Source organism: Canis aureus, chromosome 24 (assembly GCF_053574225.1).
Source record: "Canis aureus isolate CA01 chromosome 24, VMU_Caureus_v.1.0, whole genome shotgun sequence".
NCBI classification, from domain to species: Eukaryota; Metazoa; Chordata; class Mammalia; order Carnivora; family Canidae; genus Canis; species Canis aureus.
The window spans coordinates 25,447,013-25,472,323 of record NC_135634.1 but is presented as its reverse complement, the minus strand read 5'-3'; the positions used below and the strand labels follow the sequence as shown (position 1 = coordinate 25,472,323).

At 37.1% G+C, this 25,311-nt stretch overlaps 1 protein-coding gene across 4 annotated transcripts in view; it reads right to left on the bottom strand.

The window, feature by feature from the left end:
* The window catches only part of LOC144295918 (uncharacterized), a 247,121-nt gene that overhangs the window by 12,307 nt on the left and 209,503 nt on the right, over positions 1-25,311 (bottom strand). The window contains exon 5 of one of the 4 annotated variants that reach the window (XM_077868582.1): positions 4,353-4,405. The exons of the other annotated variants lie outside the window; for them this stretch is intronic. Within the exon in view, the coding sequence (XP_077724708.1) occupies positions 4,367-4,405 (39 nt within the window). The 3' untranslated portion in view covers positions 4,353-4,366. The remainder of the gene's footprint in view (positions 1-4,352; positions 4,406-25,311) is intronic. 4 annotated transcript variants of the gene reach the window in all.

Below are 25,311 nucleotides of genomic sequence, written 5' to 3'. Positions count from 1 at the left end.
TCAGATACACATTTTCCCTAAATTCCATGTGTTAAAAACCATAATATATTATCACATCAAATATCATTATAGTATTACAGGTGCTTCAAAAATTATATTAAACTTTTAGGGACCTTGGAAGTAGGAATTGCTCACAGTACTTAGAATAATAAGGAAATATTAGAGGGAATTTAGAATTAGTTCTAAAGAATGACAAGGATGCTTACATTTTATTTGCAGAAAAGGGATGATGAGAACACCCCTGGCTAAGAAATGTGTTTAAGGAGTGTGATTAATTTGGCTTGGGTGGAGTGGGGAGCCAGAATCTGGTCAGACATTTCATATGCCACCACCATTATCATTATAACAGCTCACATTTTCTCATCCCAAACTATGTGCCTGTTGCCATTCTAAGATTATAACTTCTCCTCTTATTTGATCCTTATCATACCCCGAAGGGGTAGGTGTTGTTAACCACATTCTATATATAAGAAACTGAGGCACAGCTTGAGTGACTTGCTCAAAATAATAATGAACAATTCTAGAAAACGGTATCAGTTTTGTGAGAATATTTTAAGGATCAAATGTACCATACTAACAACCACAGAACAAGAACTATTTGTTCACTCATTGTTATAAATTACCTATTATTATCTCATCATACATACCATTTTCAAACTCAAAAGCCCAAAGTCATCACTGATTACTCTTCCTCTCTTGCTGTCAATTAGTGGTTATTTCTTTGGAAGTTTTTTTTTGCATTAATTCTTTGTCTCCTTTTCCTCCTATTCCCACTCAAATTACAAGTGACACTGCCAGGATTCAAGTGCTGGGCTATCTGTACAAGGCAGCATCACTGTGCTTCTCCCTCCTTGGAGAACTTTATGCACTAGCCTGGAAGCAAAGCTGTCAAAGCAGGGGTGTGAGAACTCAGTCCATAGCAGTTTGGAGGACAGCTCCACATCGAGAAAGAGTGTATGGAAAGTTCCAGGTGGAATGATGAGAACCAAAACCCAGACAGTAGCCATGAGGATGGAAAGGAGATGAGATCAGAGATCTAAGATAGATCCAAGAAATACCTATGGGATGGGATCAGCAGCATAGTATGAGTCCTTTGATGTGAGAAGAGAAAGTGGACACGATGTGGATGACACAAACTAAGGAGAGAGAAATTACTTTTATTTTAGCAAAATGTTTTTTCAAACTAAATGAGCTGAAGAGCAAAGCTTCAGAGTAATTGCAGATGCTATTATGATGACCTCATTTACACTGAGAAAATATCCAGAAAAGACATTCTCTTTTCACTATCATCAATCAAAAATATCTAGTCTACATAAAGTACATCCTAGAAAAATGTACAGATTTTTTTAAAAAAGGAGATGTGCTTCCTGACCTCAATGAGTTTCAGGGTCTGGTTGAAGGAAGGGAGACGAACAGAGAAAGGAAAATTTGATACAAAGGAAGAACACAAGGACCATGAGACATTTTAAAACAAATGACTGGAACGTAGATCCTTCCTCATACTAGAGGGGATCGATAGCATATGTATGTTTGCGAACAGGGAGGGATTCTAGGAGCTGCGGCATTCCCTATCTGTTTTTGAAAGCCTGCAGAGAGGAAAAGACAAGGTTTATTTTTTTTTTTAATTTTTATTTATTTATGATAGTCACACAGAGAGAGACATAGAGAGAGGCAGAGACACAGGCAGAGGGAGAAGCAGGCTCCATGCACCGGGAGCCCGACGTGGGATTCGATCCCGGGTCTCCAGGATCACGCCCTGGGCCAAAGGCAGGCGCCAAACCGCTGCGCCACCCAGGGATCCCGAAAAGACAAGGTTTAATTGAGAAATACTGAGTTTGACTCTTTGGAAGTCTGAAGGAAAGTGGGTGAAAGGCAGTCTTTGGAAGGGCGTGAAGGGCGTGTTTGCAAAAGATCTTGAAGCAGAATTTGGAGTTTGCATAAACACTCATCAAGGAGTTGTTTCTGTTTTTTTCTCTTGTAAAGCGCCTGTTCTTTTGCTTGTTTTCCTTAACTAAGGTTGTCTGGTTTTTCATATTATTTTGTAGGAGTTCTTTAAAATATTTTGGATACTAGAGTTTTGTTGGATATGTGTTGCAAATACCTTCTATTCTGAAGCTTTTCATTTTTATGTGGTGTCTTTGAATGAAACCTAATCTTAATTAACATTAATTTCTCATTTGTATTTAGTCTGAGCTATCTATCCTTTTTGTTGTTAGTGCTTCTCATGTTTGTTTAAAGAACCCTTGGTAACCCTCCATTTAATGACGTTCTTTTCCTGAATTGCCTTCTAAGCCGTGTTTTGTTTTGCCATGCCCATTTAGATTTTAATTCTATTTGGAATTATGTGCATGATGTAAGATAGGACCAGAATCCCTCCCTTTGTTTTTTCTTACATGGAAATCTAATTGTCTCATCAAGTAGCTTTTGTTTTGTTTTAGACAGTTTTTTATTTGTGTTAGAGAAAGAGAGAGAGAGAGAGAGAGAGATCACACACATGTGAGGTGGGGAGGGGCAGAGGGAGAAGGAGAGAGACAATCTCAAGCAGACTCCCTGCTGAGGACAGAGCCCAAGTCAGGGCTCTAACTCAGTACCCTGAGATTATAACTTGAGTGGACATCAATAGTCAGCCACTTAACAGAATGAGCCACCCAGGTACCCCTGCCATCAAGGGATTTTGAGCAAGGCAAGCAATCCCATTGAAGCAGCCCCTTAGAAGACAGGCCCATGAGTCTAGGAAGGGCTGCCTAGGGAAGGCAGAGAGGAAGTAGGTCATAATGATCCAGGCAGAGATAATTCATGCTATACCCCTGTGGTATCGTGATTAGGAAGGAAGAATCAGAACCAGTATGCATTTCAAAGAGAATTAATAAGAATTCGTTTGAAAGAGGTTGCATTTCTGGAGTTGGGAAAAATAAAGGCCAAAAAAAAGAATCCTAGAGCTATGCGCAGCTTAGAAAACTGGAAATCTTATGGTCCAATCAGTTAGAATCTGCGTCCATATCACAAGTTAATATTTTGACATGGAGATATACATTCATGATAGACAGTTATAAATTATTTTAAAAATCAAATTATATTGTTTCCATCTTCAGAGTCTTAGAATATTCTTTCTTTCAGAACAGTAAAACACTGTTCAGACACTACCTTTAGCAATAAGAAAACCAAGAGACCCATATGCTCCCACTTAAGAAAGATACTGTTTCCTTATGGAAGCAAAAATTCTTCAGATATATTAGCATAGTGATATTGGGTTGAATTTCTGAATTCACAAAACTGTCATCTTAAGTCCATTTTAGTGCCAATCTCCGTGAAACTAAAAATTATGGCAATAACCTCATCAAAATTGGAGGAAGATAAATCATCTATCAGAAGAGAAGACACACTCCAAATTCCTCTTGCTCCCCTATGGATAAGTTTCCTAAAACAAACAAACAAACAAACAAACAAACAAACAACAACAACAAAAACCCACTTCTGTCCTTTATTCATATTTCTAATCCATGAAGAGGATTGATTTTTTATCTCTTAGCTTCTGTTCCCCATTGCATTCAGCATGCCTTCAGGAGTCTGAGTACCAGTCTTCTCTGAGCTGTCCATCCTGTTGCTGGACTGTAATCATCCAGACTCATTCAGACCTGTGCTAAATATAGTGCCTTGATACACTGTAGACCTACTGAAAATGTCCTCACATATACCGTCCACATAAAAGTCTTGCAAAATAATTATCTGTGATACTCCATGTGAACTTTTCAATTCTATTCTATTTTGGGTTTTTTTAATGGCCAGTCATAATCCTCAGATTGATTTCACAATTCACTAATAGGCCATGATTCAAAATCTTGAAGCACATTCTAGACCTCTCCCTCTACATTATCCTGTCACCTAAAAATACTCCTTAATTCTAGTCTCTCCTACCTCATTCCCCTGCTGATTTTTGAGAATCTCGGTTTCCCTTTCCATCCCTACTTCTGAAACTTTTACATGTTCTAATCCTTTCTCATTTCTCACCAAGACTATATTTCAATAACACAAATAAGAGTAACACAATGCCAGTAGTAGTAATTCTAGAAGCTACATTCATTAAGAGCATGTTACTTACCAGAGCTGTTCACATAGTAACATTTATTTAATTCAAACAACACCCAAGGCTATTTTTTCCACCTTGGTCTACTTACTTTCTAGACATGCTGATTTTTTTTTCCTCTACTAGTGCTTTCTTCTTGCCTTGTAAATAAAGCCATTTCAAATTTTAGCATTCTTTGGGGCCTCTTTCTACAAAAATAACTTTATTTCTCACTTCAGCAAACCTAAACATTCTCAGATTTAACTTTTATGGGTTTGATCATGCTTACCAGTAACAAAAGTTCTATGGCATATGATCACTTGCAAGTTGTTGAGGAAGAATCTAAAATAAGAAAATTATTTGAGAACAATGTACTTAACATTGGGTGAACCTAGCCAACCCCCAGCATCCACATGAACGGCCTTCTTCAGCATCATGAAAAAAGTAAGTAAAACTGTAGCAGAAATATACTAATGAGATGTTTAAAAATTTTTAATTGTATTTTGCTTTATGGAATAAACAACATACTATAATGGTATTCTTAAATGTGAGACTATACAAGACACTTGGGATATATGACACTGTAATGCATTACTCGCTTGGAAGCCTCTCAGTGCTCTCAACTGTCTCTTTTTATTCCTTACCTTGCCCACAGAATCCAGATTCCTTCCATGTAATTTGTCTTTTCCATTCATGTCAAATGAATGGATAGGTCAATTGATTAAAGGACAAAATGAGTAGCTTTTTAGAACTTAAATCATTTGGACTGAAACCATGATGGTTTTAATAATCATTTGCAAACACAAATGATGGCTGAGACAGTTCATTAGCTCCAGAAGAAACAAATGTGTGGAAAAGAGAAAAAGAAGCAAGGCAGAGATTCCAGAAGAAGCAAGGGATGCCATGAATGTGCTGCTAGATAAAGAATGTCTAGACAGGTGGGCAAAAGTAACACTAAGGAAAACCTATTTTGTTTCAAAAAGGAAAATCCTTTTTATTTTATTATCTCTCAAATAATATGAATTGGAATACTTACCTTACCACACACAAAACAATTGATAATATAATCTTAATGTTTCTTCTCATCCTCGGTAATGGATTTGTTTGATATGGAAATTATACTTCTTGTTTACCACTCAAGTCTAACTTTTTTTGCTTGATTTTCAAAGTCTTTTATAATATGGACCAATCTGATCTTTTCAAGCTTATTTCCTCCTCCTCCTCCTCACCTCAAAACCTGAACTCTACCCAGGAATCAGGAGTCTAGTCCGGTCAAGGAGTGTCTACCAAACACGCCCTGTTCATCAGTGCTCCCTTTGCAGGAGATCAAGTTTTGCATTCCACATTATGCCTAGCACAGCACTGGACATGTAGTAGGAATTCAGTAAATATGGAGTGCAACCAGCAAAATAAGTCACCAAGTATTTTAAAAATCTATACTATTTGCCCAGAGTTTGCCATGTGTGATTCGAAGATGCAAATACAGACTATATAGAATCTACTCTCAAGGAGTGAGCCATTTTTCTTAAAACAATAAATAAGAAAATTCAAAACTTCACATAAATAACTTCTACCTAATACTCTACAATTTTTTTCCTCCTTTGTGGTTCTTGGTATCAGATTAGACTGTCTACCCCTTGATATCTATTAAGATAGCTCCTTCAGATAGTGTCGTGACTATTATATGTACCCTTCAGCATTGAGGTCAGTGCCTTATGCATTTCCTGAACCATCAGTACACGTTGAATTGAATTGTGTTGTGTAGACCAATTATGCCTTAGCTATTAAAATAATGGGGAGATCAGGGGCACTGGGTGGCTCAGTCAGTTAAGCATCTGCCTTTGGCTCAGGTCATGATCCCAGGGTCCTGGAATTAAGTTTTGTATCAGGCTCCCTGCTCAGTGGGGAAGCCTTCTTCTCCCACTCTCTATGCTCCTCCCTCTGCTTGTTCTCTCTCTTTCTCTCTCTCTCTCTGTCAAATAAATAAATAAAATCTCAAAAAAAAAAAAAAGAATGGAAAGATCAATGTTGGAATAGAGTAGTCAGGAATTTTTTTAATAAGGGACCTTAATTTAGTCTTAAACCATTTATTAATACATAAACAGAGTGGTTCAGCATAGTAGACTAGTAAGGGCATTGGTTTTGAAGCTAGTAAATATACATTTAAGAGCTGGTTCTACTAACTAGCAGAGTGACTTATTCAAGTCACTTAATTTGAATCTCAGCTTCTTTGTCTTTGAAAACCTTCTCCTCCCTGGTTTGCAGGGTTATTTAAGCATGAAGTTAAATGATCTATAATGGAAGGATTCTATAATCTTCTACAGACGTATGTTATTTTATTCGCTACTATTTAAGCTCTTTTGCAACTAGATGAGAGCACTAACCTGTTAGAAAATATTCAAGAATTAGTTAGCCACAATGCAATATCAGCCTGGACAACATGAATGTGTTTTCATAAGAATCACCCTGAGCCAGAAATATTTTATAACATCTTTAATGGCACAGATGAATTTGGGAGGAGCTCAGTAAATTACTAGTGGCACCAAGTTGAGTGGGAAGCTTAGCAACGTGGAGAAGATAATTATAATTTTAAGTGACCTTGAAAATAAACAGAAATAATGAGAATAAAAGCTTAATCAGAACAAGCAAAAAGGGGAGAACAGACTGTACAGAAATGATGATAAGACCTGGTCACAGGCAAATACAGCATAAACAAAAGACAGGATTATAAAGGATCATATATAAGTCACCAATGCCATGTTAATGATTAAAAATGTGCTGATAAAAAGCTGGAATAAATAGGATTGTAGCATGCGGGAGTTACTAGACAGTCTTCCCACCGTCCTCAGGATTTTATCATTTTGAAAAGACTTATCAAACACCTACTGGATGCAAGGCGTAGAAATGCCAGAAAAATGTGTCTGATTTAAGGCCCTGAAACTGAGGAATGAACTCCCTGGATGGGATCCCAAGAGAAGAAGCAAAGTGATTCGTGGTTTGCAAAATAAAGTCTCTGAGTGGAAGCTAAAGGATTAGGTTTATTTAGAACTGAGAAGAGAAAGCAGATACACAGAGGTTAGGTGTGATTAATTAGTATCTGAAATGACAAGAAAGAATGTGGAGATACAGTAAAAGAAAATGTACTGAATCTGCCACAGGAAAGGTTTGTCTTGGACAATGCCAAGAAGCCGCCTGTGTAGAGTACCATCATCTTGCCAAAGAAAAACTTGTTAATAGCATTGTGGACAATTACGTGTCACTAAATGCTATTGCATATGGATAAGAACAAAGTCTATGTTTGTTGAAATTTCCTCTTGCACTGAATTTTTTCCTAATTCAATGTATGAATGCTTTGGTGTTTTTGATGCCTTTATCTTTTCTAATCTTCCACATTCTATTCTGCTTTCCAAGCTAGAAGGCTAACAGCAGTCATCCTTGGTTTCTGCTCCTACTTTACTCCAAATATTCAATTAATCAGTGAGCATGGCAATTGTTTTTTCTCTCTTACACGCCTCTCAGGTTTTTGTCTTCTCTTCCCGCACACCAAGAGAGTCTTTACTGAAGTTCTCTCACCTGGACAATTACAGCACTTTCCTCATTGGTATCTGTCCTTAGGGCTGGGGCCCTCGCAAACTCTGCTTCTTTCCAGACATCCAGTGATATATCTAAAATGCAAATCTGAGCTACTAAACTGAGTTATGAAAAAGTCTTCCCACCATATTCCTGATCATGTCATTCTGAAAAACACTTGTGTAACACCTGCTCGACCCAAAGTTGTAAAGAATAGTATCTGATCTGAGGCCTTAAACCCAGATATGTATGGACTTCCTTTGTTGGATCACTAGAGAAGAAACTAGATTCTTCAATAGCCTAAAAAATGAAGTCCAAGCTTCTTAACATTCAAGCCTCCCCTTGACCGGAGTCCTCCTACCACCCTGTCTCAGCCTCTGCTCCATTCTTCCCTACATTTATGCTCCAGCCACATGCTTTTCCTGTCCCTTGCTTCCCTTCCCATTGACCCCTCCATCTGGAAGGCTCTTCCCCCTTTCTTTGCCAGGCTAGCTCCTTACAGTCTCTGCCTGGAATGACGTCCTTCACCCCTGATTTAAGATACCCTGTCAGAGTCTTATTGCTCTGTCTCTGTCTCTTAATTATTTGTTTAGGTGATCTCCCCAGTAGGAATCAGTTTCTAGGCCCTATGTCAGGGCAGGGCCTAGGACTGATTCCATGAGTCTTCTACTCTCTTTCATAGATCCTAATAAGAGTAGACCTAACATGAGCTTTTAAGAGTTAAAAAAAAAAAGGATAAATGAATGACTGCATGAAACCATAGCCTATTTATTCTACAACTCTTTTGTAAGACACCATTATAACATCCATTAAATTCTAACAGATCCACAGTACCTTTATGTAAGGCATTATGAAGCCTCGATTTAACATACATGTAGGTCTACTAAATGACTTTGAATGTCTTTTATTCTAGGCATTCTAAACAAGATCAAATGGTTGAGAACCCAACAGATATGTCTGAATCCAAAGACAAGACAAAGATAAGATGTTATGTTCACTTCAGTCAAAGAGCTACTTGAGTTAGAACTTGAGAAATGTTGGAAATGGTACAAAATTAAAGTTGTAAAATTAGTTCATTTAACATGAAGCTTAAGAGAAGCCATTCTTTTTAATTTGCTACAAAGTAGCAAAGTCTTAGGTCTTTGTCCTTTCAGGCTACTATAACAGAATACCATAGACTGGGTGGTTTATAAACAACAGAAATTTATTTCTCACAATTCTGTAGGTTGGAAAGTCCAAGACCAAGGCACTGGCAGATTAAGTATCTGGTGAGTACCAGCTTCCTGGCTCATACGTGGCATCTTCTCTTCTTGCTGAGTCCTTACACAGTAGAAAGGGCAAGAAAGCTCCCTGGGGGGCGCACCTGGGTGGCTCAGTAGTTGAGCATCTGCCTTTGGCTCAGGTCATGATCCTAGGGTCCTGGGATCGAATCCTGCAACTAGTTTCCTGTGGGAAGCTTGCTTCTCCCTCTGCCTATGTCTCTGCATGCTCTCTCTCTGTCTCTCATGAATAAATAAAATCTTTAAAAAGAAAGCAAGCAAGCAAGCTCCCTGAGACTTCTTGTCAGAGCACTAACCCCATTCATGAGGGCTCCACCCCATGACCTAATCACTTCCCCAAAGCCCCTCTTCTATGTACTAATACATTAGGGATTCGGTTTCCACATATGAATTGGGGAGTGGGGAACACAGGCATTCATTCTATAGCATCTTGTAGGAATTGACCTCTACCTACCTCCCCTCCATTACCTTATCTCATTCCACCTTCCCAGGACTGCCATATGCATTGTGCAAATCATGGCATTTGGGCATTCAGCAAAGTGGTGATGGAGGATGAAATGCAACCATACTCCATTCGACAATCCACGTACAGTCTGCATCTACCTTGAATAAACGGTACACAAAGGCACTGGATGGGCAAACTAGACTCTGGCCAGCCTCGCTCCATGTCCTGATGTCACAGGGACCTTTATGAGTTCCACCACAAAGCCTTTGCATATGCCATACCTCTGCCTAAACTTCTCCCTGTCCTCTTCAGCACATTGCTCGTATTTCAGTTTGATACTCCTTCCATGAAGAAAATCTAACCTCTATGATATGGACAATTCTCCCCACAGTCAGTGGGCTTTCATCAAACTACAAACCCTATTTCCAAGTTTACAATTGTACTATCACTACATTCACAGCTCTCCCACTACATTGCAAGCTCCATGTAGGCAAGGACAGGATGTTATCTAAGTTCCTATTGCATCCCCAGAACACATGGTACATGTTAAATAAGTGTTTGTGAAGTTAATAAATTCATACAGAGCACACAGAGGTACATAATAAATTTTATTGAGTAAAAGAATTGCTCTATTGCACTCCCAAAGTTTGATTTTGGTGATATTTAAAATAAATTAATAAAATCAAGTATAAAAAAATAAAATAAAATCAAGTATAATATTGTAATACTTATTTACACATTTTGAATATGAGTGGCTCTCGCTTGATTTTGTTTCACATTTTCATAAATATAGTTTATATTTTCTTTATAAATATAGTTTCTTTTCATCCTCAAAGTTTGGTATTGGGGAATAGATTAGTACTTAATTTTAGCATCCTGTAGCTCAGAAAGAGGATGGTTAATTAGTTTATGCAGTAATCTGTCAAATCAGTAAAAGTTTAACACATGTTTTTGATACAGTTTTCTGGAATTAAAAAAATAAATGTAATGCTTATTAAATAATGAGGATAATATGAACTTTCAGTGATGCAGACAGGTTGATTATAACTGTAAACCACATGCTTATATACTTTGGACTTTTACAGCTTTTAATTTATCAAAGGAAATAATTAGCACACTTTGTGGCAGCCAGTGATGGAATTTATTCATTTGGAAGGCTATGGGTTTCCTGTCATTAAAACTACATCATGTCCTTCCTTTTCTATTAAACTTCCACTGAGGGCAGTAAGAAGTCACTAAAAGGAAATGAAGAGTTTTTTTGGCAATGTTCTTGTACAATGATTTAATACTCTTAGAAGATAGCAAACCCATAATGTATGCCAACAAGTGTATTATATAGGACAAGGGGCCCAATTACCACATTGTTTCCTTTATTTGAGGTTTTGCTGTGACTCAATTCATTGTGATTTGTAAAGTCTTAGCAATATATTTATTTTTTTCATGCAGGTTTGTGCATTTCTTGGTTTTCATTAGTAATGTTTCACTGCAACAAAGGAACAGATTTAGATTCCAGAAGCACTGTATACAGATTTACATGTCAAAGGATACTTTTCTCTCCAGATGATCAATAGTGTGTCATTACATGTAAAATCGGTGTAAAGCCCACACACATTTTTTTCTCACTCAAGTTTTTTTTGTTTTTATTTTGTTTTGTTTTGATGAGATAAACTGTAAACTCTCATCTCTCTTCTAAATAGTAAGAAGGTTTAATCTTGACTCTGTTCCAAATACTAGAACCATAGCTCCTAACAAGCTCTGTCCTTGTTTGGGAAGGCTTAAATGAAATGCTTGTTTTCCTAAGGTCTGAAATGGGCCTGTTGGAGAGTCAGAATTAGCCTCTCACCCTCAGAAGTGGGTGGTCCTTTGAAGCCATAATCAAGGGACACTGTTGGTCATGGTTGTTTCAAATCTTTGACAAAGCCTGTGCAGGTGAAGGGACCTCACGTAATACGTGAGGCTCTGTTTGACCAGACTATAAACACAACAGTTGGTAACTATGCTTCAGGAAAGCAGATATAGCCCTTTTACATGACACTAAGAAAAAAAATACTCATAGTAGTTAAAATCCTGGAAATGGGCAACAGCCTACACCATGAAAGCTCTCGGTTAATCTGATGCAGAAATACTGCACTTCGAATATACTTCCCAGTCTTTAGGTTGTCATATCACAAATGTATTAGGACAAATATAATGGCTTTGCAATGTATACATCAACTTGCTTTAGGATAATTTTAGATTTACAGAAAAGTTTTTAAAAACAGTGCTAAGATTCCTTTCACCCAGTTCCTCCCACTGCTAATATCTTCTATTACCATAGTACATTTGTCTGAACTAAGAAACTGATATAGAGTACATCAATTTTAAGAAATAATAATTTCTGTAATTAAGATATTCTTTTTAAAAAAATGACTTTAGCTTTAACACATAGAACATTTTCCTGAATTTCTAGAGATAAGCCGTTAATTTCAACACTTTCATCTGAGCTACTTAAACCAGATACTGATATTGCTGCTGAGTTTGCAAATTAAGATGTAAGATCCCAGCCTGGTGAGATTGTCATATTGTCTCCTTTAATTTGGAAAAGTAGAACGAGGCTAGAGAGAGACTCATAAAACTGACTTTACGACTCTCTTCAAGGCAGATATAGAAGCCCATGCTCCAATCCCTTCTCCCAGCTTCTGCAATTACATTTCCGCAGGAAGAAAGAGAAGGAATTAGAAACAGGATAATGTAGCCTTAAATCACCATTCTTAGCCTTTGCCTTCTTGTGGGAGCCCTGAATTTTTATAACGTGGCCCTCATATTGTATAGTGTGACTCAACAGAAAACACAACTTCTTTGACCCTTCCTCAATAAAAAAACATTTTGTCTGACATCCTATAAAACCTGTGCATGAGCCTATACTAAGCTCTTGTGTCTCCTTCAATTGGCAAAAGAAAAACATTGTAAACATGTACAGAAGAGCTAAAGTTCTACTTCAGCATAGTTCAGAAAGAGCTAATAATTTCACAGTTCTGGATAACAATATCCAAAATCCGAGGCAGGCTATCGACTCTTTATACGGAAACAATTGCAGATGTGACACACGGGGGCAATAAAAATAAAGTCCTGAATAGAAGACCTTTTAGATTTAAAATATTCTTACTAGAATAAAGACCGAATATGATTAAGTCTCTTGCACAATTCTAAGCTCTGCTCGCAATGACTTGTTGAGAACCCAAACTTCGGATCTTGATATGACTACAAGTGGATGTTGGGCGTAACACATTACAGTGTTTTTCCTCAGACAGCACAGGATGGCCACAACCATTCACCTTCAACACTTATCTTTGGCATCAGCCCCACTAAGAGAGCTGGCCCTGTGTATCTAAATGTACACGGGAGGAGCCTCACAATCTCTGCTCCCCACTGGTTTATGATAAGATAAGTCCCGATGAGATCAAGAGTCAGAATTCATGACTCACAGCTAGTTTAGCACATAGGCAGTTCCTCCCACTATTTGTACTCTCTAATGCTAACAAACAGATACAAAGCTGACATTAACATACACAAATTGGCAATATCTATAAAATATTTCATAGCAGTATGACATCCAATACCTTGAGATCTGCATAATTTAATGGAAGTTGAATATGGTATTCTAAGGTTTTTGTCTCTCTTTTCTAAGCCCTATTTCTAAGGTCCAGAAAGATTTTTGACCTTCAAAATGAAGGGAAATAATGACATATTCTGCGGTATAGTTAAATATTACATCTTATTAACGTAGGAATGTGCAACTACCTCCTGTAACTGACAAAGGCATGAAAAATGATATTTTAAATGGAGACATTAAAATACAAAGAAAGGGCAGCCTGGTTGGCTCAGCTGTTTAGCGCCGCCTTCAGCCCAGGGTGTGATCCTGGAGACCCCGGATCCAGTCCCACGTCAGGCTCCCTGCGTGGAGCCTGCTTCTCCCTCTGCCTGTGTCTCTGCCTCTCTCTGTCTCTTTCTGTGTTTCTCATGAATAAATAAATAAAATCTTTTAAAAATAAAATACAAAGAAAATGCTGTGATTTACATTTTCTTCTTGAGTTCATAAGACTTAGAATATAATTAAAACCGAGCACTTATCAAAGGTAGAAAATCTGGGTTTTATCTACAACTACTAGTTCTACACATGTTTTCTTAGATGCTTTCCTAAGTCTTCCATGTCTTAGTTTATTCTTCAAGAGAGAGAAAAAAGGGAGAAAGGTTAGCAATAGCTACTTTGCATCGTTGGAACTAAACCTAAGTTCCCACTATCAATATACACTGAAATCAGATATTCTGTAGCAAAAATGTGAAAACAATACAAAAACATTTTTTTTTAATTTCCACCCAAGGAGATAAGTTAAGAAACCAAATCTAGTTTGGTTAATACCACAGTGTAAGTTAACAAGAATATAAAACCTTCCTAAGGGGGTGCCTGGGTGGCTCAGTTGGTTAAGTGTCTGCCTTCAGCTCAGGTCATGATCTCAGGGTCCTGGGATCAAACTCCCTGCTCAGCGGGGAGTCTGCTTCACCCCCTGCTTCTCCCTCACACCCACCCATGCTCTCTCTCTCTCTCTCTCTCAAAGAAATAAAATTAAAAAGAAATAAAATAAAACCATCCTAAGGATTTCACTATAATATACTACAATACAATACATGATTTTTACAATAGTAGCTAGTTCTGTAAATAAGATAAACATGAATTGGTGCCCTAGAATAAAGTGCTGATCTTATATATGCAATCCAGACATTTTTTTTCCTCTGAATACTGATGTACAGAACTCAATGTTCAAAAAACTTGTAAAATATTTAAAAGATGGAATTTAGAGTCCTTTTATGGAACCCAGTGCCAAAAGCATGCTGTGTAGCTGTCTTAAAGAAAAAGAAAAATAATCCTTCATCAATTATGGTGAAGGATCCTCAAACTGAAACACATGTGGATGAACGCCATTCAAGTGACCAGCCCACACTGGTCTAGTGGGGGGGGTGGGGGATGAGGAGGAAAAAGAGGAGATAAATGGCTTACATGATTGATTTCAACTAAGACTAAAATCTTAGAGGACAATTATTGGATTTACTCACTGTTTGTTTTTGCAACATTTCGGAAGTTCGCAAAAAAAAAATTGTTTACAAGGTTGAAGAAGTGTGTGGCAGCTGAGAAATTGATTCTCTAGGTAAATAATGTTTTTCCCCAAAACTTCTTTTCATAATTTACCTCAGCTGGTACTAGGCATTAGAAATCATCCTTGGTGAAATTATCAACCATAAAATTAACAAAATGATGATGAAAAATATTGTTTAGTGCATACTTCCCAAATATATATATATATATATATATATATATATATATACACACACACACACACACACACATACATATATACATAAAATAGATTTCAAAATTCTGGTATTATAAAAGGGATTCTTTAGATTATCTAAGCCACCCTATATTTACCTTTTATTATCTAACATGTTTCTTTTAAAAAAAAAAACAACAGAAAATTTTTTCCATGTTGTCTAAGTAAAGTAGTACATCTAATTAATATATCCTCTTCTCCTCCTATAACTGACAAATGCTAAATGCTTCATCAGTCTGGCACCAAAAATGATGTTGTGTCAGGGTTTTCCCAGACTGCCTTGTCTGAAAAGCTACATGAAAAGCTTTAATGATCATATATTAGGTGGGAACTTTAACCTTCTTTGTACCAGGTCAATTGAGTAGGTAATTGGAAAAGTCAGTTCCACTTGTTGTAATCCATTCAAAAGGAAACTGAAATTTACACAGAATTTAGTTTTTGGTCATAGAAATAGTGCAGACCTGTGTATAGAAACGAGACAAAACATAATAATTTTGAACATGACATTTCATTTATTTCAACATTTTAAGGTTTAAATACTGAAACAAGAACAGCACAGATCAGACACACATACACAATTTTTTTTTTACAATTTCTCTAGTTTCTTCATCTGAACATAGAAGGAAGTAAATGTAATGGAAAATTAAATATAAATAATAATCATCAAGAATTGATGGTGGGCCTGGCACTATGTTCAGCTTTTCACAAAAATCATCTCACTTAACTTACAAAAATCACTAAGAAAAGATTCTTAGTATCACATGATATCTACTACATGTACTGTAGAGCTGATGGAGGCCAGATCCTATTGCCAGTTGCCTTTCTTACCTCTACCACTTATTAGTGTTATAGCACTGGGCAGATTAATTCACCTCAGTATGCCCAGTTTTCCTATTTTGAAAATGAAAATGACATTAGCATCTACCTAGTAGAGATGTTGTGAGAGACACAACATCGATATCTGTTCTACACTCCAGGAGAAGCCAAGATGGCATAAGACTCATGCTGTCAGAACTACCAAGCCCATGCTTATGATGAGACAAAAGCAATGCTTTCACCAGAAGACAACATACTCTGATGTGCAGTCTTGAACAGCAGGGTAGGATGGTCTTAAGACTCTGAACTGAACTTACTGGGGGAAAAAATCAAAACAGAATCCATTTGTGTTACTTTGAGTTGATCAAAATTTCATTTCTACCATGAGGTTAAATAGGTAAGTGAGAAATTTCTGTCGTAGAAAAGTAAAGTTAATTTTTTTGTATACCCAAGTTTGTGTCCCGAAAGAGCATACCCACTACGTGGAGTAGAAATCACATTCTACCTCGCAAAGCATTGACAGCCTATTGAGCCTATTGAGAGAGTTTACATTACATCAAGGATCCATAAAAACTTTAAAGAAGAATGAGGAATCTGTAAGTACTAAAACTCTTAACTGTTAATTAGAAAATAAAGGTAAAGGTATACTGAGACAATTTTGTTGGTGGTATAAATTGATACAAAATCTCCCAATAATTCCACTTCTAGGATCTATACTAAATAAACATTACCAAATATATTCAAATGTGTATAAAAGATCTATTGCATTATTTACAATTACAGGCAAAGTCAAACTATCTGAATATCAACATCAGCAGGGAGTTAAATTTCCATTTTCGGCGAAATATTAAACAGCCATTAAAAACTATTGTTTTTATACTATGAGATATCATGGAAAACTATTTATGAAAGGATATATTCAAAAAAGTAGAGTACAAAATACACTCATGTGCATACACATGTATTATATATATATTATGAATATAGCTAAAGAAGAAACATGACCAGGGAACAAAATACAATAAAATACATTGGAGTAGTAGATTATGGGGAAATAATTTGTCTTATTTATTGCCATTTAGGAAGTTACAATATAAGTTATTATAGTATTTATGAGTTACTATTAATAAATTTAAACTTTTTAAAAAAATTTTTAAAGATTTTGTTTATTATTTATGAGAGAGAGAGGGAGAGAGGCAGAGACACAGGCAGAAGGAGAAGCAGGCTCCATGCAGGGAGCCCGATGTGGGACTCGATCCCGGGTCTCCAGGATCACGCCCTGGGCTGAAGGTGGCACTAAACCACTGAGCCACCCAGGCTGCCCAATTTAAACGTTTTTTAAGTTAAAGAACTAAGGTGATTAAGAAAATTTCACTCATTTAACACAGTCGATTTTTTTTAAGGATTTTATTTCTTTATTTTAGAGAAGGGAGGAGCAAAGGGGTAGGGAGAAGGAGTGAATCTCAAACAGACTCCATGCTGAGCTCAGAGACTGACCTGGGGGTTGGTCCCATGACCCTGAGACCATGATCTGAGCCAAAGTCAAAAGTCGGTTGCTTAACCAACAGAGCCATCCTGGGACCCCCATAGTTGACTATTTTTATTCAATAAAACACTTTGATAAATGAAACAGAGAAATTAACCTTTGAGGTTGAACTCATATTTTGTCTGGCACCAATTTATTGCCAGTCTCAGGTAAGGTGCTACAAATGGATGGTCTTTGATATCAATCTTAGAAGTTCAGCATGTACAGTCACCCTCAGTGGATTTTTACAGTTGATTTGTAAATTGTTCTAAAGCCTTTTAAATTATTTTAGATTGTCTTCCAATACTAGTCCTGGAGGTATTAAGTCCATGAATTTACTACTGCTGTTGGTGTGCTACTTCTTGTTCTCTACCCACAAATGTCATTTATCAGATGACTCTTCTAATTCACCCTCTACCATACAAGTCTGCCTTCAGCTTTGAACACAATTTTTCTTTCTCTGTAAAATGGAAATAATAAATACTTAACCTGTAAAGTGTTTCTGTTTTTGTCTTGGTTTTATTTTGGTAAGGATTCAATAAAGCTCATATATGTAAAGCACTTAGCACAGCATCTAACATTTTGTGTTTAATCAGTGTTTTTTATTATTAATTTTATGTTACACATGTTTCCTTACCAATTTTTATCTTTGAGGTTTTAGTATCTTGTGCTTCAAGACTCTCATGGTATAGATACCACACCAAGCCTGTAATTAGTTTGTTTTTTCCTTCATTGGGCCTTTTCTTGATATTAAGTGGTTTTATTTATTTTTTAAAAGTGTAGATAATTTATTTTATTTTATTTTATTTTATTTTATTTTATTTTATTTTATTATTTTATTTTATTTTATTTTTATTGGAGCTCAATTTGCCAACATACAGCATAACACCCAGTGCTCATCCCACCAAGTGCCCCCCTCAGTGCCCATCACCCAGTCACCCCAACCCCCCACCCACTTCCCCTTCCACTACCCCTTGTTCATTTCCCAGAGTTAGGTGTCTCTCATGGTCTGTCAGCCTCACTGATATTTTCCCTCATTTTCTCTCCTTTCCCTTTATTCCCTTTCACTAATTTTTATATTCCCCAAATGAATGAGACCATATATTGTTTGTCCTTTTCCAATTGACTTACTTCACTCAGCATAATACCCTCCAGTTCCATCCACGTTGAAGCCAATGCTGGGTATTTGTCATTTCTAATGGCTGAGTAACATTCCATTGTATACATAAACCACATCTTCTTTATCCATTCATCTTTCGATGGACACCGAGGCTCCTTCCACAGTTTGGCTATTGTGGACATTGCTGCTATAAACATCGGGGTGCAGGTGTCCTGGCGTTTCACTGCATCTGTATCTTTGGGGTAAATCCCCAGCAGGGCAACTGCTGGGTCGTAGGGCAGGTCTATTTTTAACTCTTTGAGGAACCTCCACACAGTTTTCCAGAGTGGCTGCACCAGTTCACATTCCCACCAACAGTGCGGGAGGGACCCTTTTCTCCGCATCCTCTCAACATTTGTTGTTTCCTGTCTTGTTAATTATTAAGTGGTTTTAAACTACATACAATATTGTAGGTGTAGCTAATTCATAATTTTACATATGTTTTCTAGCTTATATTCAATATCTTCTTCAATCACAACAAAAGGATTGGTTACAGGAATATCACAGAGCAATTTTTAAGTGACACCCAACTCCCTTTACTGGTTCAAAACCAGTGCTACAGAATCCTTTACACATAAAATTTTTTAAATCTCCAAATGCAACACCCTAAAACTGCCCTTGTGAAACTTTACTAAGCCTAGGCTTATGCAGTCAACATAGAGCTTCCAAATATCATGAATATTTTCTCTCATTTTAAAAGAGAAACAAATATTCAGTTTTTAAAGTTAAATGGAAGCCACTGTAGATATCATCAATAGGGTAAGGAAAGAGTTTGTTGCCAGGTTCCAGGAAGTCATTAAGTGTATTTATGGAACTGAAGATTAGGCAAAATCTAGCCACAGAAAACAAACACATAATAATTCAGAATTCATAGTGATGACAGTTAAGATAGACTAATTTGTGTCAAGAAAAAAAAAATCTGGTTTTATACAAAACTAGAAAATTTTCTAAATGCATATTGGTTTAAAAACCTAAAATAAATGCTTCGATTTTATAAAAAGGCAATAGGGGCACCTAAGTGGCTCAGTCCATTAAGCAGTCAATTCTTGATTCTGACTCAGTTCATGAGCTCAGGTTCTTGACATCAAGCCTGAAATCAGGCTCCCTGCTGGATGTAGAGCCTGCCCCCTGCCACCAAAATTCATACGCTGAAAAATTAATCCCCAATGCAATAATGTTTGGAGATGGGGCCTTTCGAGGCAATTGTGTTTAGATAAGGTCATGAAGATGGGGCCCTCATGGTGAGATTAGTAAGAAGCAAGAAGAGACGCCAGGGAGCCTTCTCTCCCTCTCTATCTCTTCTTTATCTCTATTTCTTCTCTTTCTCTCTCTCTCTGCATCATGTGAGGAGGCAGTGAAAAGGTGGTCATCTGCAAGCCAGGAATAGAGCCCTCACCAGGTAACAAAATTAACCAGAGCCTTGATCTTAAACTTCTCACTCTAGAACTATGAGAAATAAATTCCTGTTTTTTAGGCCATCCAGTATATTCTTATGGCAGCCCAGGAATAGTTATAAAGCAGCACAGTGGTGCCAACACCATGCTGAAATGCAGGCCTGACTTAAGTAGTGGCCAGCTCTACTTTTTCCTCTAACCTGCACTTGGCCTTATACACACATGATTTGTCCATTTCACTCTCATCCCCACCTTCTCTCTCCTTCTGGTCACTTCTGGATTATTCCTACATTAGTTCTGTTAATTAGTAATAAAATCAAAGAAGAAGGGTTGGGATAGACTCCAAAAGCGAGACAAGCCTCTGATAGGGGTTCTTAGTGGATAATCAGACCAGATTGAATAAGTTCACCCAAACAGATAGTTTTGAGCCAGAAGTGGTTAAAATACATTGAAGCAGCTATATTTATGATTTCTATAGATAAGCTGAAATAGAGGCTTGTGGTGGACAGTTCTTACCACAGCCTGTCTCTACAATGCCTGTCTCTTGCTGCTTCATGCTCTTTCTGATGCCCTCCATTTGAGTGAAGGTGGTACTATGGACCTGTGTGACCATGATCATATGACAAAGATGATGAGATGTTACACCTGTGGTTATATTACTGTATATGACCCTATCTTACTAGAGGACACTTTCTACTATCCCTTTTTCTCCACTGCTAGCTTTGAAGAACCAAAGAACTATGAATCCTATAGGCACAAGGATTTGAATTCTGCCAACAACCTGAGTGAGCTTGGAAGTACTCTTCTATAGTAGAGCTTCCAGATGAGAAACCAGTCATGGCTTACACCATGATTGCAGTCTTGTAGAAGACCTCTATTAAACTGTGCCCAGACTTCTGACCCACAGAAACTATGAGATAATAAATACATGTGGTTTTAAGCTGCTAAATTTGTGGTAACTTGTTATATAACACAGAAAAATTAATATAGAACCCATAAAGAAAGTTTTATTTAAATTATAAGAACAGGAAGTTACATTTTTACCTATACCTAACCTATGATCTTCACTTATTACCATTATGCTAGTTTTATTTCTGCCTTTACACATTTGCTCTAATTGTTCCTGCTTCTTCCCAGTCTATGCATACATCATAGTGTCAAGATATTATAGCCCTCCTCAACTGTCTCTCAACGACCCCAGCCTTCTCTGAACTCCTGATCCTCCACTACAGTATTGAATAGAAAATGTGTGAACATCTAAGCTTATTCCTGAACCGAAGGAGAAAGAATTCAAATCTTTCACTAGTAGGAATAATATTAGCTATAGATTTTCATAGATGCCACTTTATCAAAATGAGAAAGCTGTCACCTTTTCCTAGTTTCTGTAGAATGTTTATCGTGAATAAGCATTGCATTTTGTCAAATGAATTTTCTACGTTTTTAAGATGATCACATGGGGGATCCCTGGGTGGCTCAGTGGTTTAGAGCCTGCCTTCAGCCCAGGGCGTGATTCTGGAGTACTGGGATCGAGTCCCACATCAGGCTCCCTGCAGGGAGCCTACTTCTCCCTCTGCCTGTGTCTCTGTCTCTTTCTTTCTCTGTGTTTCTCATGAATAAATAAAGTCTTTAAAAAAAAAAAAAAAGATGATCGCATGATTTTTCTTTGTGGCGAATTACTCTGATTGATATTTAAATGTTAAACCAACCTTATATTCCTAGGGAAACCCTCATTTGCTTGATTAAATTGATAATATGTTGCAGATTTTTGTGTCTATGTTTGTGAGGCATATTGGCCTATAATGTCCTTTTGAAAAAATGTCTTTGGGGAATTTGTTATCAGGGTTATTCTGGCCTTATAGAAAGACTTGGAAGTGTTTTCTCTTTTGAAAAAGTTTGCATAGGTTAACACTCATTTTTTTTTCTTGATTTTTTTTTCTTATGGATCACATTTTCTTCTGTCTTTTAGGTCTCAAGTCATGGATAATACATTGAAGAGGTTATAGATGCTGCTATCTTCCTCTGACAAATTTGGACGCTTGTTTTAACATGTAGTCCAATTTATCATTTATAGCCTTGAATTTAATGCTGTCTCTGGTTTGTTGTTCTATAAGTACAGAACTGCGGAGTGACTCCAATGTTTCTAAAGTCTTCCTAATTTGGCAGGACTCAATCTCCAAACCCTCTCTCCCTGTGTTTTTTGTTGGAGTTTAAGTTTTGTTTGGAGGGCCTAAGATAGATAGACCTTCCTCTAACTCATAATCCTTACTTCTAAGATATGCTCCTTACTAAGAGCATGCCTTAATAGGATATTTCCATGCTAAATCTAGAAGTCTAAAGTTCTCTGACACTGATATTCCTGGAAAATTGCTACATCTGTAATTCCATTCTTCTCTTCCCAATGCCGTGCTAGCCACTCTCTAATAGGTGTGAGATGATTTTGCCTTTCATGTGTGCAGCCTAGCCTTCAGCCACAGATTTATAGACAACCCAGGCATACATCTGTATAGTCCTTTCTCTGCATACCTTCTTTCTCTGCATGCTAAATATCACAGATTCTAGCCACTTGTTTACCCCAAAACCTAATCTCTGCCTCCTTACCTCAGAGGAACCACCGTGTACTCTGCTCAGACTCCCCATCTCTGAACTATTATTTGGAAATTGTTTCTAGAAAGAAACTGAGGCTCATGACAGCTACCTCATGACTTTGCATTCTCTCAGGAATCACACTACCTGCAGTCTAATGCCTGAAAAAACTTTGTCCAGTGTAATAGATGTTTACAGGAGGAAGGCTGATCTACAGCTAGTAACTCCACTGTGGCCGGAAGGTACCTAAGTAGAATTGTGCTGCAGTGAAAATAGTAAGTGGACCATAAAATTATAAATTATGCAAGATTTTATTTTCACTAGGTGCTACTGATTATGTATAGAGTATATTTCTCAAGGTCTTAGATTCTTAAAAGTATTATCTGAGTTTTATAGAACTTAAAGATGATAAAATCTAATGTAATATATTTTATATAACTTCTAAGCTAAGAAAGAACCTTGTAAAGTAGACCAAGATTTAACTCTATCATGTTGCCTTGTAGTTATCCTGTGCTCTGTCCTTAGTCCTTAGCTAAGAGTGGAACTCAGAGTCTGCATGGAATTACTCTCTCCTAAGTAGGGTCCACATTCTGATGGCTTTTCAGATAAACCAGTTTAAGTTTTTTTCTCTCAAAACATTACCTTTTTGTCTATCTTATCCATTAGAACCCTGCCTTGTAGGGCAAGGCACATCCTAGTTGTATTATTGCTTGTTGATGTTATCTCCAGCCTGATTTAACATGAACACATTTTATGGTGATTGTCTATGCTAATTCTTGAACTTCTCAGTTCTTGCTAATGGTGGGAATTTGAATCTCCTCTAAAGAACATTATGGCCGTGAAGTTTGGAGGTTGGGATGACAGAAGCAGGAGCTTCAGTAGGAGATGAAAAGAGGGAGTTCTACACATCCTGAAAATGACTCTTCCATCTAAACTTTCTAATTTCCTAATTGGTCCTAACAGTTAACTGCTTCCTGTTATAGTGTGTGTGTGTGTGTGTGTGTGTGTGTGTGTGTGTGTGTGTTAGAAGCATGATATGATTTCCTTTCTCATGAGAATATTATAAATACTTTGGTGAGCCAAATTTTTCAACCAACAAATATTTTTTGCGAATATACTATGTTCAAAGAAATAAAAATGACACAACTTCTATCACCAAGACTTCCATACTATCTAGTAGCGTATGTTTACACACAAATAATTATATTGCAAAGCAAAAAATTATATTAGGAAAGAACCATGGTAAAGACTCAGAGAACTAAGAGGTAATATGCAGCCTGGCAATCAAGGAAAACACAAAAGAGTGGGTGGTGTGTAGTCTAGACACAAGAAAATGGGAAGAATTTCTGCAGTTGGAAATGGAGGACTCTCTCTCCAAAAAGAGATAACTGTACATGCAAAGACATCAAGTACAAAAACGAGTGGAGATATTGGGAATGTTGTAGCTCTTTTTTAAAAAAGATTTATTTATTTGAGAGAGTATGTTAGAGGGGAGTGTGGGGGAGAGAGAATCTTAAGCAGAGACCCCTCCGAGCTCAATGCAGGGCTCCATCTCATGAACTGGAGATCATGACCTAAACCAAAACCGAGAGTGGACTCTTAACTCACTGCACCACCCAGGTGCCCTGAGGATGTTGTAGTTCTTAAGAGGATGGGACTCAGAAGTATTCATACTATTGTTACAAGTTATAATGAACCTGCTACATATATTCTCTTGAATATGCCAAACAGTAGGTAAGAAATAAGTGAACGGTTGTGAAAGGGAAGTAGTGAAGGAGGATAATTTTTAAAGAATCTTAAAGATGAAAGAAGGGAGATGACAAGGGTTAATGTTTATTGTTTATTGAGCAGCTACTGTGTGCCGAGCCCTATATAAATTCTTATATCTAATATTGCCTTTAATCTCCACCATATAATTATGTGAGTGATTCTCCTTATTGATTTCATAGATGCATAAACTTAAGCTGAGAAAAATTCACTTGCTTCCAGTGACTCAGTTAAAAAATGTTGTGGCAAGTAGAAGAAACTTGAGGCATAAATGGAAGGCTTTTGGATAAAATAGGAGTTATTTAGTTTGAATAAATAAAAGCATAGAAAAAAGCACCTAAATGTTATCAGCAATTTTCTCTGTATACCAGTAATTTTTAAAATATTTTTCGAGCTTTTCATCTTTTTCCCCTTATACAACAAGCACAATCAAAAAAAGAGAATGTCCTTTAGAGAAAAAACAGTAAGGCAAAGAAAATTAATCATGTATTCAAGAAGAGGAAAGAATGAAGGTGAAGGGGAGCTGGGCAAAGTACTACCATTAGTTTGAGGGACTGATATCAAGAAGCAATTATTCATTCATTCAACAAGTATTTCTTTAATTACTACTATGTGCCAGGCAAAAAGAGAAAGAGAGAGAGAGAAATGAACAAAAGAGGACAGGATGGCTAAGGATGCAGGAGAAGTGAAGTGGAACAAATTCCCATGAAGTGATCTCATTCTCATCAGAGCAGAAATGAAGTCATTGGCTAAATGTGAAGGGAAGTGAGGCGAAAACCTTGAGGATGAGCACACACACAAAAAAATGACTGAAATTACTGTGACTTGCTTTGGGGCATGGCAGCAAAAGCAGAGAAGAAAGAACATGTAGGCTATCCAGAGTTGAAAGATGTCAAGATGAAAACAGGAGAAGGGAAAAGGTCAAGAAGATAAAAGAATTTTGAGATCAGAACAACCTAACTTTTTTTAAAACTCCTGTGTGGAAGTTATTGTGTTTGGGTAGAAATAAAGAACGCGATCCTGGGGTAAAATCATGAAGTAGGGATGGGGGTGGAATTCCGAGGAAGCGCATTGATGCAGGTAGATGTCATGGAGTCTGAAATAATGCCCCTACAGTGGTCATTAATGAGGAACAATCTGGAAGCTCAATGAAGCTATTTGTAGAAACTGTATATATTCCGTTCATAGTTCTAACGTCACTGGAGAGGAGAACATTAATCCATCACATCCCTGCCCTGACACTCAGATAAATTCCAAGGGATAGTTTAAGGGCATAATCAGAATTTTGAGACTACTTGGAAACTGTATCCTGAAGCTTCAAATGTTATTAGCATTCTTGACTA